The following is a 24,710-nucleotide window of genomic DNA, read 5'->3' as shown; positions in this document are numbered from 1 at the left end:
TGTACATGTAGATTTTTACACCCACCTAATTCGTCAGAAGGTATTAAGACCCTACCTGAGTGGATCTATATCATCGGAATTCTCATAGACCTGACCTACATTGTTATACATGCACCCGGACATCCGCATATACCTCAAATAAAAACGTCCCACGATAAACATTCTACTATTGTTCGTCAGACAATAAGCAAGGGCGTGGAATGCGGCTGTTTGCGCACGACATTGAGATCCTTTTTTGTTTTGTACCAAGTATTTAAATTGTGAAGAGACTTTGCTCTGATAACAGTCCGGATGATCACAGAGGAAGGAAGCTCAGTCTGGTAGATGAAGGAAGTAATTGTTAATAGAAGAAGCATATTCATTTCATTGATAGAAATTTAAAGGTAAGATCATCTTTGCATCAATCTGATATTTATATTATATAGTCACTGAATATGACTCTCAGCCTTTAATCGTATTGCACGTATATACCCGCAGGCTGTGAGTTATTTCTAACTCTGCAGCTAACTTGTATTTGATGAAGCGAGCTACAATTATTTATATTTTCTATTACATCTTGGCTATGAAGTACTGACTAAGTGAAGCTTTTAATTTGCTTGTGTGTATACGAATGCCAATTATATGTAAATGTAACAGTTTCGAACATATTTTCATATCTTACAAGTTACAAGTCAACTATCAATGTAAGTAATATTGAGCACCACTAAGATTCTCCAAACATCATAAATTACAACTTTCGTTGAAAATGTTTGTAAATGATGGAGAATGATCTGTTAACATTAAGTGTCGAAGTGGTGTGGGCGTCTAGTTCTCCGAATTTATCCTACACGCCACATCTAGACTTTCGTTACTAACGGCAACAATGGCAACTTTTCAGAATAAAATTTGGGTGAAATGATATTTTTCCTTTATTACACAAATAATATACTCCGTATAATTCGGTTATTGTATCGGATGTGTTTTACTTGTAAATGTACACGTCACGATTGGACGTTCGTACACGAACAAATAGTTTAAAGCAAAAATTAAGTCTGAATTATCATCGCAATGAAACGCCTTATTGACTCTGAATGTCATTGTAGGTCAGAATTTAAAAATTCAAATCCATCAAACACTCATTGTTCCATATCCGTAATTCAATCACCTTGTGGTGTCGCATGCCTACATAACACATTGTAACAATTTCACGTTTACGCTTTACAGGCATGACCTAGGTTTAGCATGCGATATCTTTGTAACATCTGATTACATCTAAAGATATAATATACCTTGAACCAAGTGATTCTATCTTCTGCCTTCCATTCTATAACATTACACAGGCAGTATATTGCGCCATTCATGAATGTCCTTTGTTGGAGGTTATACAAGGTATGGTGTCAATTTCCCTTAGCATTGTATCGTTGTTAGCTTAGATACTTAGCTAGATCCCTTTTTGTCACATACTTGACTGGGTTATCCCGCGGTTGCCAGGGAAAAGATAAATCGATAATCGATCTCGCACAGGGAGGTGGATGGGGATGGGGTGAGGGGGGTAGAGGGGTGGGGGTGGGGGTGGGGTGAAGTCACACGCAAGATGTTAGATTCTGTTAGTACATGAGTTATATCGTTATCCTTTAATTATATAGTAAACAAGTCTGCCCTTTTTATCTTCTTTAGCAGCTGACGTTAGAAATGACAGAAGAAGCATCACACAGATCCATGAGCCCTAGGTGGTTCCTTGTAGTCGTAAGTTTTCTTGTTTTTTGTTTGTTTGTTTGTTGTTGTTTTTGTGTGTGTGTGTGTTTTTTTGTTTTTTTTTTTAATTTAGACATTCAACATAAGAAGCAATATGTTTTAAAGAAATGCGCATGTACTAGTGCTAAAGAGTTCTAGTATTACTGGAACGATCCATTTTGAAGAGAGGGATACGAAGAATTTTTTTGTACTTATGTGCAAAGGTACATAATGTAAAAAGATTACCACATAATGGCAAAAGAGGTTTTTTTGCATTATGTGGTTTTTGCACTTAAGTGAAAAAGTTTTTGCCATTATGTAATTTTTTGCCATTATGTTAATTTTTTTGCACTTAAGTGCAAAAGATTTGCACTTAAGTGCAAAAGTTTTTGCACTTAAGTAGTGTCTGTATTTTATCCTAAAACGGCCGCCCATAGTACACATCTAATTTCACAATCGGTGATTATTTGGATGCGTTTCAGTCAATTTTACTCTTTTCGCGCATTAAATCTTGGTCACTCAAATTTTAGCACATTTTCAAATTTTAACACAATACCGCAAAGATAAATAACCGCAGAGATATATCTTAACACAATACCCAAATATAAAAAAGCGTAGAGATATATTTTGCAATAGAACTATTTATTTGTTTTATGAGGATCACATACTGACCTAGGGCTACAAGATACTCTCTTCAACACATAAACAACACAGTATGTACAAGACGTAATTACATCAAACGCTCCCTCACACAATACCATAAGGAAATGAAAAGGAAGGAGAAGAAAGAGGATCAAGCACAGACAGTACAAACAATTATTAGCGGAATCATCATTGATCGCAACGATTCAACCTCAATAAAATCCCATAAAATATTACAGCTAAGATAACAATATTGATATTCCTATTGAACAATAGGTTTATACTTAGGTTACGTCTCATTTTATATTCAGGCAACTTCTGGAAGCGAACATTCTTTTCAATCAGCTGAAAAATTCTACCTTTTTTCAAATATCTCCGTTTAATTCGTCTCTATGACAGTGAATCATACCTATGAATTCCATTGATCCTAAAAGCGACATATTTTTCCGATTCAGCTGTATGTTCTAGCTTTTTCCAAAAATTTTAATTAAATTCATTGGTATAATTGTAAACCATACCAATACATTTCATTGATCATAGATACCTTGCTATAAACTGCAGTACTGTGTGACACAGACTAGTCGGATATTATTTGTTTAGAGTTTATCATTACGGGAATATTCTGATAATATCCTTAATTGTCCTTCAATGCATTCGTTTATATTTTTCACCTAACAGGGCCAAAATGTTACAATGTTTCGAATTCTGCCTTTTGCTAAGAGTTTCAAAACAACATCTGATTTTATCCAAAATGATGTTGTTGTTTTTTTTATTTACTTTTTCTCCAATTAAGGGTTTACATATGTACTACACTTTAAACTTTCAGATTGGAGGCCATATTTTGATAGCGATCCCGACATTATGTCTAGTATCGCTAATGTACACCAGACAGAGTGAAATGATAGACTCGGAGGACTGCAAGTAAGTGTTACAAAATGTATTGTCTAATGTGACAGGATGAGGTTCTATAGACCAAAGTGGTCATTAGGAAGGCTGATGGAACATCAATACATGTTCTGTCTAGAATATTGTGATATAACGTTTAAAAGATAACTCGAACAGTATTGCATTTAATTACATCTGACATTTTATAGATATATCCGTTAAGTTCATTGATTCAAATGTTTGTGAGTTGTTATTCTTACAAGACCACAGTTAATTATTCAATATGAAAATGAAACTGTATCTAAAAACTAAAATAATGCGAAGGTAAAAAGTGTACGGAATTGTCATGATGTTCATTGTTCAATTTGAAGAAATTATGTTATTTCCTTTCGTGCGCGATTAAAACTATTTTCTAATTTTTAAAAAAATCATATAGGTTGCTGGCCCAAACTCGTGTAGTAAAATCCTATCACTGAAATCTTTTAAAACAATTCAAATATTACATAGCCAGGAATCTTCTATCTTAAATTTCCAAAGAATTAAATCGGTTAAAATTTTGGTTTAAGCTAGTGTTATACCTGCCATGTATTGACTTGGAAGTCTTTGTTACTCACAGCCTTTTAGAGAGGTTCCCTGGCTATTTCCGGAGTGAAGAGGAACTGTACGAGAACAGCCCTGCACGTTTAGTCCCCTTCACAGCTAATTATACTGAGGATGACTGTAAGAGCTTAAGACTGGAAGGGAATTCAACAATGTGTGAATTAAAATTCACATCATTAACCTACCACGGCTGTTGTAAAACGTACGTTGATTTTAGAAATTACACTTTCTTCATTCACAAAAAATAAAATCATATTGCCTTCAAATGTACATGTAAAACTAATACAGTGGTATTATATTTTGATTTCATTGTAAATTTAATTTACGGGATAAAATTACATCTAATTGATCAATCATGGTGTGCTGTGGTTTCTTTTACGAAAATATGGACACCAGTTCTGTTGACTCATTTGGATCAGTTATATCACAAAATCTTGTAATATAAGAATATACATGTTGCAGAAAATGTCATCAAAATATTATGTATTGTTTTCGTCTATTAATTTCTTATGGTAATGCTTTCATAGTCTATCAATAGTTGTTTCGGTTATTGATGATCTGCAACCCATCGAAATGCAACATTTTCTGCAAAATCACGTAATTTAAGAATTTTGTAAATTTCAAACATACCTTCACAGAATACATTTTCATAACGTTATAATGCTGTGGTATATCTTTTAAAGAATTTGTTTTTATGCAGTTTTGGAATATTTTGGAAAATAAGTCCCTCCTTTTCATTATACCATATCTTCTCCTTCACTAAATTGTATCTATATAAGAAGTCCCTCCCTTTCATTAATCGATATATTCTCCTTCACTAAATTCGTATATATATTTGTTATTCATTTTTTTCTGTCTTTTATAAAACTTGTTCAATGTTTATAATTTCAGAGTTAAACAAACAAGATACTTTGATAATCAAATCAAGTGCGGAGGACAAATGAGGACTTTGGCGACATTTAACAACCTCAAACAAATTTTTCAGTTTGATAATTGCACGTAAGTTGTAAAAATATTCTTTAACTATTGACATTGTCAAAATTTGTTTTATTAAACGATTCCTATAAAACCATTTTAGGTTAAAAACTACGAGTAAGTGACCTTTTTGGATCCATCTTTTGCCGCCGTCATGTTTGTGGTTTCCGCCGTAGTTAATTGCTATATAAATTCTTAATTTTACACAACATTGAAGTAGCTAACCTATTAAAAATATCATATCTATTTCACAATTGACACCTCTTATAATACATATACAACACAAATATTGTAGCGGTATACATATAGTGGCATTAAATTGAAACAAAAAAAATGAAGCGTTCTTTTTCCACATGACAGCGGCGTCTGAATTTAACGTCATTGCGTTTCATGCAAAATAGTCATGCAATATCTTTACCCTTTACCCGAATCTCCTACGGTACTTTAATGTTATTCTATGTGAATGTTTACCTTAATCTTCTGTAGATAGGTGTCCCAATTACAGTCAAAACGTTTCTTATTAAGCCCGACAGTAAATTCGTCTACAACTTTTATTTAAAGGTAATAGCCCGTTGATCGAAAATCCTCTTTTGTGATTGATCAAAAATACCGAAGCCCCCGGGAATACCCTGTTTTTAATTATAGCCGAAGATAACAAATTCCGATGTTACCTCTCGTGCAGGAATTCGCCGATTTAAAGTTAACACCGCGTTTTGTCGAAACCTGTAGGAGACCTCTCGGCCAAACACAGAAGGGAGATATTATTGTATTTAATAACAGTAATGACATACACTAAATACAATTCAATACTTATGTATGTGCAGTCTAACCTCATTATCTCAAACACTGATGAATCAAGGCCTTGTTTTATTGGAAGTAAACATTCAGCTCCAACGGTAAAATTCTATGAAAGACTACTTGCGATATCTGGAGGTATCATTGACAACAAAGATATTTGATGTTCGTTGATATTTTTGTTAACAAATTTCAGAGCTGATCATTGCATAATATAAAACTTTATTGCATTTTGCCAGTGAAATATAGAAATTTATCAAACTAATAAAACGTATATTTTCACGCAGCGATTAGCAGTGAAAATATAAGATTCTGCAGTGAAAATATAAGTTTTCCGTTTTTTTTACCAATCAGAACGAACCTTTGTATTCACCTCATTGAAACATGCCGATTTTTCCAACCGAAGCGAAGATAAATAAATTGGTTAATTTTTTTCTGAAATATTCAGGTAGGGTCTTGAGGTTTGGAAAATCAAAAATATACACTCCTACTGAAAAAAGAATGTTGTAGGATTCGAGGTGTAAAAAGACGGAAATTCCCCTAGTGTACTGTAAATGTCGGGGTTACTGTCTTTCGAGTACCCGTGTGCTCTTATATGCCATTAAAGTTATGCAATAACAACATTTATCCGGTAGAAAAACTTCCAGCTTTAATTTGATATCAATTTCACATCATTTGAACTTCAAACGAGCGAATAAAGGGATGGGGTCACTAGTAATAATATATAGTTAATTATTTAGTTGTGCGAGTCCTTCAAGCACGCATTCTCCGATAACACCTGAAAACGCTTAAATTGTGTTGATCAGTCCTTTCAAAATGGCGCCGTCAAGTTGACGTGGAGTAACGACACAAAGAGATGACGTAATGGATTATGTTACTGATTCCTTCACTTTTCGACACTATTAATTTTTCGATGTTTTAAATTTTGTTTCTAAGTATATAAAAAGCAATAAAAAGAAAAGTGAATGGTTGTCCGTTTATTCGCACTCGTAGAAATATCAATATTCTTTCATACTCGTGAAAATATGTTACATTAAACGGAAACAATTCAATATCTTCTAAATATACATTTGTATGTTGAGAGTGGAGACAAGAAATCAGCATTTATTTCTGTTTTCTTTTATTTTGTTTGTTTTATCATTGTGCATTGATTTGGTTGAGATTTCGGTATTTTCTGCTTGTTTTAATTCTACCAGGAACAAACTGTTTTATATTATATATATCATTTTATATATTGTTTATTATATCATGCAATTACATTCAAATCACAGGAAAGCAATTGTTAAAAAAAGGAAAAAAAATCGTGGATTTTATTAAAGCTAGATTTAAATTCGTGTATAACGGTAAACTTGATGCATAAGTTAATTAATAAGTATAGCCCACTTCATGTTTGGGTTACGGCACACCAACCTCAGAAATGAGGGTGTTTTATGTTACCTATTCTAACATACCAACGCGGGCAGTCCAGCCTCAGTACATATCATGCGATGAGCAATTCATAGTAAAACCCATTTTGTTAAACTGCAGCGACCTGCAGCCTACTTGAGAAAATTTTTAACATCTATTTGAAACAGTGAATGCATTTAAAGTTCCTACTAAACTTTTTGAAATTTGTTTCAAAAATATAGTTTACCATGGTCAATTATTCTCTTATAAGCTTACACATACTGGAATTACCCGTCTTTAATTTCCTTTGTTTTGTCTGCTCATGTTTTCTTTTTTTTTTTTTTTTTTCAATTTAAAACATTTTAGCCGAAGGTTATTTAAATGTCACAATAACAATGTTGATGTTAATAACATGATACTAACACTAGTATTAATTAGTTTTATTAAAGTATTTAAGGAAACCTTTGCTTTTACCTAAGGACGTCATTAATCCTGTTCGTACTATTGTTGCGATACATATGTATTAATCTGGGGGGGAACAGGAGAACAAATACGGATAAAATAGATTACTTATTATTTTTGAAATTTTCAAATTCAGTCAACAACCCGGATGTGACGGTTCCAAATGTAGCTGTGAAAAGGACCTGCGCTCTGCCGTGTACGATAAGGGAACGGGAACGTGTTCGGAGAGGTACGGTCTATGCAACTTTTATATGAAGGGTTGCTGTAAATGCGTGGATTTGCCTTCACCACGCTGACCAAAAGAATAACGAAAGGAAGACATCTGTCCAAACTAGATAAAACATGCTGAGTTCATCTACCAATAAATATTGATATCAAGGATGAATAATTCGGATAAGATGATTCATTTTCTGTCTGCGAGGTATTTTTTTTTCTAATGTAGTTTGGTTTGAAAATTGGACAACTAACTTGTCCCTGCTGGCATTATTGCTACTGATGATATTGCCGCTATGTAAAGGCCAAAGACACTTTCAAGCACATTTTTGATGTATATAAATCATTGGCTATTTTAATTAAAAATGGAAATGCTGTGTTCTAATGTCAATTAAAAATGTCAGCGCTGAGTTTTGTCAATGAAAATTGCAGCACTATGTTCGGCAGTCAATGAAAATGGCAGTACAAATGTCTTATGTGGTCAAGGGAAATGGCGGGGCTGTGTTCTGCAGTTAATGAAAATGGCAGCAAAACTGTCTTCTGCGGTCAATGAAAATGGCAGCGCTGTGCTTTGTGGTCAATTTAGAATGACATTTATTTTAAAGGAGTTGCTTCACTGACAAAGAGTAATTACAACCGATTGAAAACACAATTGGTTGTTGTACATTTTTATACATTTCTATTAATTACATACTTTACGCTGCTTACATACAAAAATATACTCCATACGTTTAAGTTTCTCTTTCATCTTTAAAATTGACCAAATGACAAATTGTATCCCGAAGAAATCGTACCGTTTTTCGCTTCTGCATTTTGCATTCAACAATTGGTCTTAGTACATCTTTTGAAAACATTATTTTATCATTAAATATCTAACGTGTTTGTAGTCATTTATTAGTTTCATATGTATTCCCATCATGCATACGCTAGTTATAGTTTGCGTAAATGATAATAGATAGATAGAAACACGACGCGACTTGTGTAAAGCAGCGTACTTAGATGTTAAGTCAATCCATCGAGAGACCAACTTGTTATCTAGTTCTTTATCAGTAATCTAATTTCAAAACTAAAATGAAAAAAAACCACAACAGAATATGTGTTTTATACGTTTATTTTTTTCAAATGATCAAATATAGGCAGTGTTTCAAAGTGTGTCATGGATTTGTCGGTGTTCGCCGTGTCTGATCTGGTTCGGCTTTCCTTCGTTCAGCAAACATAACGAGGAACCTGACAAGGTTTATTATATCGGGTACAACGATACAGCCGAGGGTAAAAACAAGTAAGGTACACCCCAGACCTCCCAAGGCGACGCTGCTGGGTCTGGAGTCATACACGCTGATGAGTTTACGTCGACTAGCGGACGTGTTTGTCTTTGCTACATAAAGTTCTTCTTTTAGTTGAGTAATGATCTCTTGTTTCTTATCATTGGTCAGGTGTGTGACGTTATTCTTGTTACAACAGAAACAATTTCGATCCAACTGTGTTCCTGTACTTCTGTTCGATCCATCAGTAGATCCCGTTGATGTAGCCGTGCTACCTTGATATTCAGTTGTACTGCTATTGGATCTAACAGTACTAGATTCCGGTGACGTAGCTGCACTTCCTTCAGAAACATCGATAAGAGTGTTATTTGTGTTTCCGATGGTAGTGTCCCCTTGGTCCCAGGATTTCTCTGTGACTGGGTCTCCTGAACCATTGATGTGATCTTCGGAAATTGAGTTAATTACACCATCAGTAGAGGGAGTAATGGTTGTAGGCCCCGTAGCTGGAATGTAATCATACATATGCATTTAGAACACAAGGGTTATCAGTGTTTTACTGCATTCTGACAATATAAATATATCAGATCCATAATCTATACTACGCTTGCCGCTTAAACTTGGTTGTAAGGACTTGGTAGCCGGATAAAACTATAATGTGAGCGGATATAGGATAACTTAACATGTCTAGTTGTGGTATTTCAGTGTGATGGTGCTATACAAGAGTTTTCAATCATAAACTCTAATAGTATTACACAATATCAGTAAACTTTGTTGTGCCGTTAGTCCTTTTGGACTTTCAAAGAACCCGTTAGTGATCCGGTAATTTCTGAACACTTTCTGCCCTTCGGTTAAATTTACTTTCACACTCTGCATCCATACTCAAAACCCTCTGCATTGAACGCATGGCTGCACCACAGGCGCTTGCATAGAACATATCTCTTTCGATTTTTTTTACATGACAGCTGTATGTGTAATGTGTAACCGCTGTCATATCAAAAAAAATCGAAAGTGATATTTTTTATGCAAGCGCTTGTGGTCTGCACTGCCTGACACGAAGGTTGCATTTCTAGTTTAGCAGTGTTTTTGTTAGATTATTTACTTTAAATTAAAAATTTAAATTAATGGGATATGATAAAACGGCATAAAGCAATACGGGAAATGGATGTAGTTTAACGAAAAAGAATTCAACTTTCACTTTGTCAGTGCACTTATGATCGCAATTGGGATTGGCTGTCGTGGTAACATTGAGGACGGTTGTTTTACCACAGTGTTACATAAACCAACGAAATTTGTTGATATGATACCTTATGGTTTCGGAAAATATCAGTAAATAATTGATTGATTTATCCATCGCATTCGTGTAAAACGTGTGTTCGTTTTGCCGCCTTCGGTACTGAAAACACCGAAGAGTTCAAATATAGAAGCATGAATATTAACATTCGCTCTATAAATCGTCACAGCGCACCCTACTACCAAAAAAAACATTTACAGATCAGGATATATCAAATAATGTAATTACAAAAAAACAACAAAAAAAAAGCATAACGTTAATGACTTTTTTCTGTTTAATGATATACGCAACATTAACCCCATGCGTGTTCACGTTCCGCTCTCTGCACTCATCCCAGATACAAGTGGGGCTACGGTCACCTTTAGCCCCACTGATGTTGGTGGCAATGTGTATATTTCAGAATCAATCTGTGTCAATAATGAAAATAAGATGATGTTTTTTTTTTTCTATTAAAATCAGAACTCATGCCTTTCGAAGATCACGTGTAAGATAATAAGCATACCAACGTTTGAGATACACGTACGACTGGGATGGTGAAATGATAGTGATACCAACCTGTTGTAGACACCGTTGTGTTAGCGTTGCTATTTGCTTCCGGAAGTAAAGTTCTCTGTTTTAAAATATAATGTACGGCATTATATACTATCTATAGTATATTTCATGATAAAGGACAATGGGAATCAGGTATAAGTTATAAACATATAACAGACAATGCCCACTAGGACACCCCCAAGGACCCCCTTCCCCTCCTAGGACCCCCTGATTTATATTTTACACGTTAAAACAGTAAACTATTGTTATATGTCAATATATGATTATTTTCTAGGAAGATTGAACCTAATCACCTCGCTGTCCTAACACCTCTCAAGTTATATCTCTTTTTAGTACATGTAAAACAGTGTCGTTTTCCCTTTATCGCATAATGCAAACAATAGGAATCTCTCAACACTGGTCAATATTCATAATAGCTAACCATTTTATACTTTTCGCTGTCTTAACAAATATCTATATAACATAAGCTAAACAAGAGTTATCTTTGCAAACATTTAATTAAAATAATATTAAACCAATATATTTCAGCGCGCACGTTTTGCATCAGATTAAGGAAAATTTATTGAAAAAAATGTTATTTTTCAGGTGGGCTTGTTTTTAAGGTCGCCTTCTTTTTGAGGTCAACTTGTTTTTAAAGTTGACTTGTTTTTGAGGTCGCCCTGTTTTTAAGGTCGGCTTATTTTCAAGGTTGACTTGTTTTTGAGGTCGCCCTGTTTTTAAGGTTGGCTTGTTTTTGAGTTCGCCCTGTTTTTAAGGTTGACTTGTTTTTGAGGTGGGCTTGTTTTTAAGGTTGGCTTGTTTTTGAGTTCGCCCTGTTTTTAAGGTTGACTTGTTTTTGAGGTCGGCTTATTTTTAAGGTTGACTTGTTTTTGAGGTCGGCTTGTTTTAGCAACAGGCTCCCCTATTCAATTGTTTTTCTCTTGTACAAGTATTTGTTTGTAAACAAATCCCAAATCCCAAAAATATACATAATATATACGCTAAGCATATCAGCGAGTACTAATCACTCTTAGCCCGAATAAAAGCGCGGAAAGGTTCTTACTGTGGGATGATATTGGAGTATCCACAGAAACACTGGGTGGGCAGGCTGGCGATCTGCCCCCTACCTATTCACATCTTATCGGGAAATAGGACATTGGATTCAAAAGTTACAGAGTCAGGGTTCAGTCTAGCGTTTAATCAAAGAAGAAAACGCGTCAAGATAATCTATAAAACTCACCTGGCAAGCATATGCATACAGCCGATAGCAATAAAGATCATTCCAGCTTTCGCTCTCTTTAAAGCGAACGCAGTGCTGTTTATTATGATAGTTATTTGGATTATTCTCCTCCCAGTCCGTGTAACTAACGGGGACGCCATTGTCCTCCCAAACAAACACTCCCTCAGTTTCAAGGTCGTTGGCGCCAGTCCATATGGATGTAATATCTATAAGGATAAAAGTACCAGTGGCACGGTGGTACTGATATGTACAAACATGTATATGTGTGGGTGATCATGATCTAGTGGCACAGTGGTACGGATATGTACAAACATGTATATGTGTGGGTGATCATGATCTAGTGGCACAGTGGTACTGATATGTACAAACATGTATATGTGTGGGCGATCATGATCTAGTGGCACAGTGGTACTGATATGTAAAACCACGCATGCGTATGGATGGTCGAGTGGTACGGATATGTACATGTACAACCATAAATTGTTCCTACCACTCTATAGTTTGACTATATCATTTTGGTGGCTACAATCTGTTTTACGCATCACTTTTTGGAAATCATTTGTATTTCTATTGTATATACTATATAGGTGTTAAATCGGCTTGTTTGTGTTAACCTCCAAAGCTTTTTACTTAAATTGCTGAATAATTTTTATCTGATATCTTATATAATTAAATTATTTTCAATCTTTCGATATACATGTACATATTTTTCTAAATTACTATATTTGTAATGAGCAGCTACTATTTTAGCATCCAATTACTATTTCAGTAATTAATAGTAAACATTATAGCATCAAATTACTATTTTTGGAATGAATAGCTACAATTATAACATCAAATTACTATTTGTGTAATGAATAGCTGATATAATAGTCATTTTTTCTAGTTGACTTTTATTCTATTGTAATGCAATTGACCAGCATATCACATCTGAAAAAACCCAGAATATTCTTACTCAAAACCGATTAAACCATTACAAATCAAGAGCACAAAATGAAGATTCAATTGAAGACCGTAGAAAACATACAAATAAAATCCAGTGTCCCGGATGAGCACGTGCCGTATGCTAAATCGACTACACCGACATTCAAATCTAGGTAAAATATTGTTACGTTCTCAAAATTTGATTCAGGGAATGGGAACCACAAAGCACAAGCATCGAATACATCCGACTTCATATCGCACATCGAAAACTAAGCCAACCTAGACCTATGTGCACGTATATGTTGCGTAATACTAAATTTGAAATCTGTAGCCTGTAACATTTAATAAAAATCGCTTTCGGATTGATTGCAGCAGCTCATAGCATATTCCTAAAAACTCTCCTTGAAATAAAACGTATATAATACCATGAATTTTGATATTTTGTGTCTATGTAAGAAGATTACCTTCCACGTCCATTACATCCCTAAGGAACGCATCGATTTCAGCATTCTCATTTCTTACCAAATGAGAATTGAGGTCAGCGCAAGCATTCTGTAATGAAATGTGTTACAATTAAACTTCAAGGTCATTTTTCTTTGCTACATTGATAATACAACTGCAAATGGCATTGTGCAACTTGAATATTGATGAATTCGGTGTATCTTTCAGTATGTTCCATTAACCGGTATGACATGTGATAGTTAATTGTGTAGTTAAAATTATTTGAATATATCACAATTTTTTTTGGGGGGGGGGGGGGGGGGGGATGGTTATATAAAATATAAATACCTTAGCATTCGTCCAGTTGACTTTGTTCTTGATGAAAAGGTAACACTCCATTTCGAAGTAAAACCAGTTGGCGCCAGGGCATAAATCAGCAAATGCTGGAACAGGTAAAGTTTACATTATGATCCCTTTTATATCTATATTTCTGAAGGAGAATCTTAATGGGAACATACGAGGGATGATTGATATGTTGTGAGCCTGATATTGAAGAATTTGAATTTTGCCGGAGATATTGTATTATTTTTCAACATAATTCCCTTCAGTATCTTTACACTAGATAAAAATAGAAATAGATAAAAGTCTGACGAGAATGGGGAATAAGGCGGATGCTAAATCAATTTAAAGCCACAATCGTGAATGGCAGTCATGACAATGACAGACTTGTGAACAAGAGCATTGTCCTAATGGAATAACACACCTATAGTGAGCTTTCCGCGGCGCGGTTGATATTTTCCCGTAACTGCCCTCGAAGTGAAGCAAATTATATGCCATTGATTGTTTGTCGCTTTTGGAGATAAGCTATAAGCAAAATACCATATGCATCCCAGAAAACCGAGGTTATAAACTTCCCTGCTGATGGAACAGCCTTTACCCTATTTGGAAGGGGAAAGCCAGGGTGCTTCAATTGCTTCGATTGTTGTTTGGCCTCTGGGGTAAAATGATGGACCCATGTTTCATTATTAGTTACAAATATCTGAAGAAAGTTGTCAGGATCTTTCTGAAAAAAAGTTTAGATTAGCACGCGATAATGTGCGCCTGGTGTGCTGTTGATCATCTGTCTGAAGTCTGAGTCTCTATCTGGCCGAAAACGTTCTCATTGCAAGATCCTTGTCAGAAAGGAAGATACTCTTTCTTGTGAAATGCCAACTCTTATGGCTATATATCTTTCTATGGCTCGTCTTTCAGTCATAACAATATCACGAATTTTACTGACAATTTCCGGGTTTTCAATCAGTGACAGGCCTTCCAGGACGGGGGGTCAACCTCAAGGCTCTGTCGGTCACGCTCAATTCCGCCAAGGCGATACTGGACTGATGGCAATTCTTACAGGGCTAAACTGAAATGAAGGCAGTTCTTGTAGGGCAAAACTGAACTGAAGACAATTCTTACAAGACTAAGCGGGGCTGAAGGCAATTCTTACGGGGCTAAATGGGGCTGAAGGCAATTCAAACAGGGCTAAAGAGACTGAAGGAAATTCGTAAGGGGCTACCGAGACTGAAGGCAATTCTTACAGGACTAAACTGAACTGAAGACAATTCCTATAGGACTAAACGGGGCTGCAGGCTATTCTTATAGGACTTAACGGGACTGAAGGCAATTTTCACAGGATCAAACAAATCCTGGTAACACCGCATACATGACAGAATGAGTCTTTAAAAAACGACTATGATAAAGGCACTTATTATTGAATTTTGTTGATGATATCTAACAAGACACGTTGAAAATTCGTTAAATATTTATAATTTTTGTCGATCTTTATTCTTATGTACAAGTACGAACACTAGATTCCATCAGATCTTTATAGGACAACATCGGCAGGCAATCAGCATTAAATATTACATGTATCTGTTACTCAGAGCACTCAACGCTGAAAGTCTATCAGAAATGCTTCATCAAATCGGGTAAGTATGGCAAAGGTAGCGAGGCATATTCGTCGTCTAGAATCCATTAGTACGGTAACGCCAAACATATTAGTTGCAAGAGGTCTAAAGGCCCTGTATGTACCCCTCGTGTAGGTGTTAAACACTGTTGTTACACTATCCTCATTAAAATCTTTTTTTTTCTTTTTTTTTGAGCAAAATCTTTTATTCAGGCAAAACATGTTGATATTACAAATATGTCCTCTCACAGGAGGGCTTGCACACGTCATTCATTCTACTTTTTTTCACATTCATTCTACTTGCATATTATGTCTTTAAATATAATTCATAAAGTAATTATTTCGGTAATTCTCTCTCTGTCTCTCTCTGTCTCTGTCTCTCTCTCTCTGTCATTAAAATTATATAGACTTTATCATTCTTTAGATAATGTTATCAGAAAGTGTTAACATTTGACATTGAAAGTTGGTCAATGTTATCGATATGAGCACACGCAATAGCGCCACTCACAAGTATTGTTCGACAAATAACACATACATGTATATGTCTTAAACAAAAGGCCCATGGGCTTCAACGGTTACCTGACTTTTGAAATATTTCTGTAAATTTGACCCTTTTTGACCCCACCCATCAGTCCTTTGGGGCCAATAACTGCATACCTGCAAAGCGCCTTCCGAAAATGATAATTCCAATAGAAATGACACAAATGATAGTCCAAAATGTGACTTCCTTTTATTAACTACTAGTACAATAAACGGTACCTCCTCCTCCCAAGGGGCAAATAAGAGATCCAGGGTCAGGAAATTCACAATTTTGGTAAAACAAATTAGGACCTTTCAATCTATAAAGAGCTTTTGATTCCACCTTATTTAGACCATGAAAAGATGCTATTTGAACTTTAAGCGTATTTGACCCCCAAACGGAAAGGCGGCAAATGGGACAAAAAATATACCAAAACAAACGGAAAGGCGGCAACAGGGACCACAAATGTATCAAAACAAACGGAAAGGCGGCAACGGGGACCACAAATGTATCAAAACAAACGGAAAGGCGGCAACGGGGACCAAAAATATACCAAAACAAACGGAAAGGCGGCAACGGGGACCAGAAATATACCAAAACAAACGGAAAGGCGGCAACGGGGACCAGAAAAATACCAAAACAAACGGAAAGGCGGCAACGGGGACCAGAAATATACCAAAACAAACGGAAAGGCGGCAACGGGGACCAGAAATATACCAAAACAAACGGAAAGGCGGCAACGGGGACAAAATTATACCAAAACAAACGGAAAGGCGGTAACCGGGACCAAAAATGTACCAAAACAAACGGAAAGGCGGCAACGGGGACAAAAAATATACCAAAACAAACGAAAGGCGGTAACCGGGACCAAAAATGTACCAAAACAAACGGAAAGGCGGCAACCGGGACCAAAAATATACCAAAACAAACGGAAAGGCGGTAACCGGGACCAAAAATGTACCAAAACAAACGGAACGCGCAACCGGGACCAAAAATAAATTAATCAATGTTTCAGAATCAACACATCACTTATGTCTTAAGAAAATGTTTTAAGAATGTCTCTGTTCAAAAACTATGTTTAGCGCTTCAAAAGCATAATTCAGGAACATGTAATAATTCAGGAACATGACTAATGTCCCAGGAGCATATCCAACGTTCAAAGTCTACATGTCTAATGGTCTATGACACTATCTTATATTTCAAATAATATGTAATATTTCAGAATCAGAACATCCCTAATGTTCTATTTTAAGAAAAAGTCTGATGTTTCAGGGACATGCCTAATGTTTTAAAAATATGTTTCTTTCAAGAGAGTGTCTGATGTTTAAAAAACATAATTGATGTTACAAGATGTGTGGAACATTTCAAGATAATTTCTAATGTTTCAAAAATATGTCTGTTTCAAGAACGTGTCTGAAATTTCAAGACAATATCTAATTATTCGAGATGTGTCTAATGATTCAAGAACATGTTCAATTCCTTATGGGAGTGGCGGACGTCCGGACGGAAGGCGATTTAAAAAGACAGCATTTCATAAGACAGTAATAACCTGATAAAAATAAAAGCATATACACACATGTATATCCCTTATCGACATTGCAAGTTCAAAGGATCATAATTCTGTTGAAAAGGAAAATATTAACGTGTCGCGTCCAAGCTATAATTTAAATTCATTTCTAATAATTCTGCAGTCGTAGATAAAAATAAGAAGAAAAAAAGAAAGCAACACAAAACAAAACCAACACAAACGAATAAGTGACTTCAAATGATATTGAAATGATACCAAATTGAACCTCTTATGGTAGTGAAACACTTCTTGACTTTTTAACTTACCTTGCAAAACAGTATGAAGCACCCACAAGGAAATGGCGAAATTCATTTGGACAGACAAGAAAGTGCAGTAGGTTATATCGAAATGTTTACTACCAAATGAACGGCAGATAACCGTTAAAACTCGGCAACAGAGCCAGGTCCATGATTCAACGATATGCTTAGCATAATATTTAATTTATGATTGAGCCGTTCTGATCAAAGCCCAGTAAGCTTAACAGGAAATGAAATAAGCCTACAAAGTTAGATATTTAAATCTATTTTCATGGGGATATCTCGTATCAGCACGTACAATACATCATGTATGTAACAATCACAGATCCTGTTCGGAATTGACAACCTGACTACCTAAAATTCATAACATTAAGTCGCAAACCTTAGTCTTGCGTGATATTTGTGATTGCATGTTGTTGCGAATTCATTCAACTGCCAACGTCCCATCTTGATTCTGCTATCAAAACAAATTAAATAATTAATTAATTCAGCAGTGCAAATCGTACATTGTCATGGTAGAAAAACATAAGCTTCATTTTGTTTTTACGAATAGTGTTTTCAAAAATCAATTTAATATATCAGATGTGACCAATATAAAAATGAACCTGTGAGGTGACACGCAACATTATTTATAATTGATACGTTCGTGTACATAATCTAGTTTCTAACCTATGGACAAAATTTGAATGACAATAAATCCAAGTATGAAAACAGCTCAGGCGTGAAATGTGTACTTACTGCATCGAATACCAATTGATGCGGCTATGTACGGGGCCCTTTTTCTTCCTTATATCTCCCTTGACAATGCCGTTGGCCTTGTTGAGCTTTCGCCCATGCGTGTAAAACTATACCGAAGTCGACGAAGCAGTGGAAGATTCCGCTTCCTTGATACCTGTCTTCATATGACTCTGGATGTCGACTCCTTCACACCTGTCCTGTTATGGCTCTGGATGTTGTCTCATTTACACCTGTCTTCATATGGCTCTGGATGTCGTCTCCTTCACACCTGTCCTGTTATGGCTCTGGATGTTGTCTCCTTCACACCTGTCCTGTTATGGCTCTGGATGTTGTCATCTTCACACCTGTCTTCATATGACCCTGGATGTTGTCACTTTCACACCTGTCCTAATGTGGCTCTGGATGTTGTCACTTTCACACCTGTCTTCACGCGGCTCTGGATGTTGTCTCGTTCACACCTGTCCTCATATGACTCTGGATGTTGTCTTCTTCACACCTGTCCTGTTATGGCTCTGGATGTTGTCTCCTTCACACTTGTCCTCATATGACTCTGGATGTTGTCTCCTTCACACCTGTCCTCATATAGCTCAGGATGTTGTCTTCTTCACACCTGTCCTGTTATGGCTCTGGATGTTGTCTCCTTCACACCTGTCCTTATATGACTCTGGATGTTGTCTCCTTCACACCTATCCTCATATAGCTCTGGATGTTTTCTCCTTCACACCTGTCCTGTTACGGCTCTCGATGTTGTCGCCTTAACACCTATCCTCATATGGCTCTGGGTGTTGTCTCCTTCACACCTGTCCTCATATAGCTCTGGATGTTGTCTCCTTCACACCTGTCTTCACGCGGCTCTGGATGTTGTCTCGTTCACACCTGACCTCATATGACTCTGGATGTTGTCTCCTTCACACCTATCCTCATATGGCTCAGGATGTTGTCTCCTAAACACCTGTCTTCATATGGCTCTGGATGTTGTCTCCTTCACACCTGTCTCCATATGGCTCTGGATATTGTCTCCTTCACACCTGTCTCCATATGGCTCTGGATATTGTCTCCTTCACATCCGTCTTCATATGGCTCTGGATGTTGTCGCCTTCACACCTATACTGATATGGCCCTGGATGTTGTCTCCTTGACAACTGTCCTCATATGGCCCTGGATGTTGTCTCCTTCACACCTGTCCTCATATGGCTCTGGATGTTGTCGTCTTCACACCTGTCCTCATATGGCCCTGAATGTTGTCGTCTTCACACCTGTCTTTATATGGTCCTGGATGTTGTCTCCTTCACACCTGTCCTCATATGGCTCTGAATGTTGTCTCCTTCACACCTGTCCTAGTAAGGCCCTGGATGTTGTCTCCTTCACACCTGTCTTCATATGGCTCTGGATGTTGTCTCCTTCACACCTGTCTTCATATGACTCTGAATGTTGTCTCCTTCACACCTGTCCTCATATGGCCCTGAATGTTGTCTCCTTCACACCTGTCTTCATATGGCCCTGGATGTTGCCTCCTTCACACCTGTCTTCATATGGCCCTGGATGTTGTCTCCTTCACACCTGTCCTCATATGGCTCTGGATGTTGTCTCCTTCACACCTGTCCTCATATGGCTCTGGATGTTGTCTCATTCACACCTGTCCTCATATGACCCTGGATGTTGTCTCCTTCACACCTGTCCTCATATTGCTCTGGATGTTGTCTCCTTCACACCTGTCTTCATATGACTCTGGATGTTGTCTCCTTAACACCGGTCCTGATATGGCCCTGGATGTTGTCTCCTTCACACCTGTCCTCATATGGCTCTGGATGTTGTCTCCTTCACACCTGTCTTCATATGGCTCTGGATGTTGTCGCCTTCACACCTGTCTTCATATGGCTCTGGATGTTGTCTCCTTCACACCTGTCTTCATATAGCTCTGGATGTTGTCTCCTTGACACCTGTCCTCATATAGCTCTGGATGTTGTCTCCTTGACACCTGTCTTCATATAGCTCTGAATGTTGTCTCCTTCACACCTGTCTTCATATAGCTCTGGATGTTGTCTCCTTGACACCTGTCTTCATATAGCTCTGGATGTTGTCTCCTTGACACCTGTCTTCATATAGCTCTGGATGTTGTCTCCTTGACACCTGTCTTCATATGGCCCTGAATGTTGTCTCCTTCACACCTGTCTTCATATGGTCCTGGATGTTGTCTCCTTAACACCTGTCTTTATATGCCCCTGGATGTTGTCTCCTTCACACCTGTCTTTATATGCCCCTGGATGTTGTCTCCTTCACACCTGTCATCATATGGTCCTGGATGTTGTCTCCTCCGCACCTGTCTTCATATAGCTCCGGGTGTTGTCGCCTTTACAAATGTCCTCGTATGGCCCTGGATGATGTCTCTTTCACACCTGTCCTAGTAAGGCCCTGGATGATGTCTCTTTCACACCTGTCTTCATATGGCCCTGAATGTTGTCTCCTTAACACCTGTCCTCTTATGGTCCTGGATGTTGTCTCCTTCGCACCTGTCTTCATATGACTCTGGATGTTGTCTCCTTAACACCGGTCCTGATATGGCCCTGGATGTTGTCTCCTTCACACCTGTCCTCATATGGCTCTGGATGTTGTCTCCTTCACACCTGTCTTCATATGGCTCTGGATGTTGTCGCCCTTCACACCTGTCTTCATATGGCTCTGGGATGTTGTCTCCTCGTCCTCATATGGCTCTGGATGTTGTCTCCTTGACACCTGTCTTCATATAGCTCTGGATGTTGTCTCCTTGACACCTGTCTTCATATAGCTCTGGATGTTGTCTCCTTGACACCTGTCTTCATATGGCCCTGAATGTTGTCTCCTTCACACCTGTCTTCATATGGTCCTGGATGTTGTCTCCTTAACACCTGTCTTTATATGCCCCTGGATGTTGTCTCCTTCACACCTGTCTTTATATGCCCCTGGATGTTGTCTCCTTCACACCTGTCATCATATGGTCCTGGATGTTGTCTCCTCCGCACCTGTCTTCATATAGCTCCGGGTGTTGTCGCCTTTACAAATGTCCTCGTATGGCCCTGGATGATGTCTCTTTCACACCTGTCCTAGTAAGGCCCTGGATGATGTCTCTTTCACACCTGTCTTCATATGGCCCTGAATGTTGTCTCCTTAACACCTGTCCTCTTATGGTCCTGGATGTTGTCTCCTTCGCACCTGTCTTCATATGACTCTGGATGTTGTCTCCTTAACACCGGTCCTGATATGGCCCTGGATGTTGTCTCCTTCACACCTGTCCTCATATGGCTCTGGATGTTGTCTCCTTCACACCTGTCTTCATATGGCTCTGGATGTTGTCGCCTTCACACCTGTCTTCATATGGCTCTGGATGTTGTCTCCTCCGCACCTGTCTTCATATAGCTCCGGGTGTTGTCGCCTTTACAAATGTCCTCGTATGGCCCTGGATGATGTCTCTTTCACACCTGTCCTCATATGGCTCTGGATGTTGTCGCCTTAACACCTGTCTTCATATAGCCCTGGATGTTGTCGCCTTCACACCTGTCCTCATATGGCTCTGGATGTTGTCGCCTTAACACCTGTCTTCATATAGCCCTGGATGTTGTCGCCTTCACACCTGTCCTCATATGGACCTGGATATTGTTGCCTTCACACCTGTCCTCATATGGCCCTGGATGTTGTCTCCTTCACACCTGTCTTCACGCAGCTCTGGATGTTGTCTCCTTCACACCTGTCTTCATATGGCCCTGGATGTTGTCTCCTTCACATCTGTCTTTATATGGCCCTGAATGTTATCTCCTTCACACCTGTCCAGATATGGCTCTGGATGTTGTCGTCTTCACACCTGTCCTCATAATGCTCTGGATGTTGTCGCCTTCACACCTGTCCTGATATGACTGGAGCTACAACCACTTGTGATCTTTGCATGTCATTATAATCTCCTTGTAATGTTATCTACTGTTCAAAGTCCCAGCAACAGCTCAAGTTATCTAAGGTTATCCTCCCCGTCTGATAGATGCATGTACCAAAGACACCAAGCAGGACACTCCATACAGTCACATTATACTGACAACAGGCGAACCAGGTTTCCCACTCCAAAAAATGCTCATCGTTAAACAGGAGCAGTAACTACCATATGCATTTTAATATACTCTGGTACATGAATGTCTTGGTCACCTAACCTGAATCCTTCCTAACAGGGGTGAATGCTAAACTAAATGCAATGTCAAGGGAGACATTAGGAAGAATAAAGCAGTTAGAAAACAAAAGAGAGAAGATAAGACCCCAAATTTAGTCACCTCTTATGACCATGCAATGGGTGCAGCAGGTACAATGTACAATTTTTACAAACTACCCGAGTGACCTTTGGGTGGTTAATTTTCATAGGGCTAATATTCCACAGTTGCCCCATGTATTTTTAATTTCTTACCACTGTTTAAGAATACATTGAATGTACATTATACTTATAACTCTTTAAAGTTTTTGTTTATGACGCCACTTTGATTATTGATTAATGACGTCATCAAATCATTTATCCTAACAACAAATAATTACCAGTCCTCCTGAAGAAGCCTACACTATATTGGCAGAAAGGCCTATTTTTTTTAAAAAAAACTTCATACTTTGTTCACAAAGAATGATTTTTTTTTTACATTATCTTTATATATCATCTCTATAAATTTATTTTTTCACGCCGTATTTATTGAGAAAGGCCTTGCACAAAAGTATTGAAAGATTTTTAAAAAAATGTATACTTCCTTTGCAAAAAAATGATTTTCTTAGATTATCTTAATACTATATTTCTTTAAAAAAAATCATATTATATTTCTTGACTGTGAATATAGTAAAATTTAACTCCCTGCAAAATATTACGACCTGTATAGTATTACACGTATAGGTTTATGATGTCCTTGTTTACCTAGAAAGTCATAATTAATTACATATGAAGGTTAACAGCTTACCTGATTTAGAAGGGGAATAGACATTTACAGCTTACCTGATTTAGAAGGGGAATAGACATTTACAGCTTACCTGATTTAGAATGGGAATAGACATTTACAGCTTATCTGATTTAGAATGGGAATAGACATTTACAGCTTATCTGATTTAGAATGGGAATAGACATTTACAGCTTATCTGATTTAGAATGGGAATAGACATTTACAGCTTATCTGATTTAGAATGGGAATAGACATTTACAGCTTATCTGATTTAGAATGGGAATAGACATTTACAGCTTATCTGATTTAGAATGGGAATAGACATTTACAGCTTATCTGATTTAGAATGGGAATAGACATTTACAGCTTATCTGATTTAGAATGGGAATAGACATTTACAGCTTATCTGATTTAGAATGGGAATAGACATTTACAGCTTATCTGATTTAGAATGGGAATAGACATTTACAGCTTATCTGATTTAGAATGGGAATAGACATTTACAGCTTATCTGATTTAGAATGGGAATAGACATTTACAGCTTATCTGATTTAGAAGATAACAAATATTGTAATAGGAATGGTTTTCTCACATCATTTACAGATTTGTCTCCCTTTTCTCTTCTTCGAGATTAAGGGTGAGATATATCTCTGTCAGCCCCTAGGGTATGAGGAATAGCACATGCTGGCAACAATACAATGAGGTCATTGTTACAATAGAATGACATCATGTTGACAATTCAATAAGTTCACATCAACATTGTGTTACATTACAATATATATTTATATGTATATATTTGAGCCCTGCGTGAATATTTTGTTTCTTTGTTTCCAAGATTCACTGCCCTGCAAAAAGCAAGGGTCATTTTGAGGCGAGGTCTTCTTGTAGTAGTTGGTGACTACCTCACTGAAAAACATATACAGTAGGAGGCCCGTTGCATGCCATCAAGAGCAATTAGGGTAAAATGTCTTGCCCAAGGACATGCACAACCATGATAGCACAGACCGGTCTATTTTTCAGCTACCTGCGAAACAAAACCTGACACAAGCAGGCCTTGGGAGTGTAGAACAGTGCACCTGGTATCTTCAACCGACATTAAGTGGTCGGCGCTCTAACTGACTGAGCTATCATGACCCCATCGTAAATATGATGGTATGGTTGGAGAGAAATAAACATCCCCCAACTTGTGAACAATGACAGAGAATTCTTCAACCTTCCAGTTAGACAGTTAGTCTGGTTGGGAGATTTCTCGGATAAACCTCCAGGTAGGGAAATATTCTATAAATCATTAAGAAAAATATTAATTTTGTTGTTACAAAGACAACCTAACATATGGTGTATGCAGACTCATTTTCTTGAAAGTCGATTTCAATGTCTTTTAACAACTCTTTC

The 24,710-nt window shown here is 37.3% G+C and overlaps 2 protein-coding genes across 3 annotated transcripts; one reads left to right on the top strand and one right to left on the bottom strand.

The window, feature by feature from the left end:
• The first annotated feature begins 248 nt into the window (after window positions 1-248).
• On the top strand, window positions 249-8,081 carry LOC117315759. Of its 2 annotated transcripts, none has more exons than XM_033870112.1 (6): window positions 249-383; window positions 1,660-1,725; window positions 3,182-3,276; window positions 3,857-4,042; window positions 4,732-4,839; window positions 7,595-8,081. In XM_033870112.1, the coding sequence occupies exons 2-6, from the start codon at window positions 1,672-1,674 to the stop codon at window positions 7,752-7,754; spliced, it is 603 nt and encodes a 200-aa protein (XP_033726003.1). In that variant the 5' UTR covers window positions 249-383; window positions 1,660-1,671; the 3' UTR covers window positions 7,755-8,081. The 2 variants fall into 2 exon arrangements, with proteins under 2 accessions (XP_033726003.1, XP_033726002.1); XM_033870111.1 differs by having other exon boundaries at window positions 257-383; window positions 1,657-1,725.
• LOC117315758 (C-type mannose receptor 2-like) lies at window positions 7,883-14,043 on the bottom strand. The gene is made up of 5 exons (XM_033870110.1): window positions 13,709-14,043; window positions 13,384-13,471; window positions 11,996-12,201; window positions 10,780-10,834; window positions 7,883-9,436 (listed from the first exon to the last, which is right to left on the bottom strand). The coding sequence occupies exons 1-5, from the start codon at window positions 13,757-13,759 to the stop codon at window positions 8,826-8,828; spliced, it is 1,011 nt and encodes a 336-aa protein (XP_033726001.1). The 5' UTR covers window positions 13,760-14,043; the 3' UTR covers window positions 7,883-8,825.
• Between the last annotated feature and the right edge of the window lie 10,667 nt (window positions 14,044-24,710).

The sequence above is a fragment of the Pecten maximus genome, chromosome 17, assembly GCF_902652985.1.
Source record: "Pecten maximus chromosome 17, xPecMax1.1, whole genome shotgun sequence".
NCBI lineage: Eukaryota > Metazoa > Mollusca > Bivalvia > Pectinida > Pectinidae > Pecten > Pecten maximus.
This window is presented reverse-complemented; position numbering and strand designations above follow the sequence as displayed.

Bases quoted from the DNA above. Each gene is read 5' to 3' on its own strand.
- LOC117315758 (XM_033870110.1), bottom strand. From the start codon at position 13,759: ATGGAGTGTTACCTTTTCATCAAGAACAAAGTCAACTGGACGAATGCT. The intron at 13,472-13,708 runs GTATTTATATTT...ATTTCATTACAG, and splicing joins TCAACTGGACGAATGCTAAG to AATGCTTGCGCTGACCTCAA. The intron at 10,835-11,995 runs GTGAGTTTTATA...ATTTTAAAACAG, and splicing joins TGTATGCATATGCTTGCCAG to AGAACTTTACTTCCGGAAGC.
- LOC117315759 (XM_033870112.1), top strand. From the start codon at position 1,672: ATGACAGAAGAAGCATCACACAGATCCATGAGCCCTAGGTGGTTCCTT. The intron at 1,726-3,181 runs GTAAGTTTTCTT...TTAAACTTTCAG, and splicing joins CTAGGTGGTTCCTTGTAGTC to ATTGGAGGCCATATTTTGAT. The intron at 4,043-4,731 runs GTACGTTGATTT...TTATAATTTCAG, and splicing joins TACCACGGCTGTTGTAAAAC to AGTTAAACAAACAAGATACT.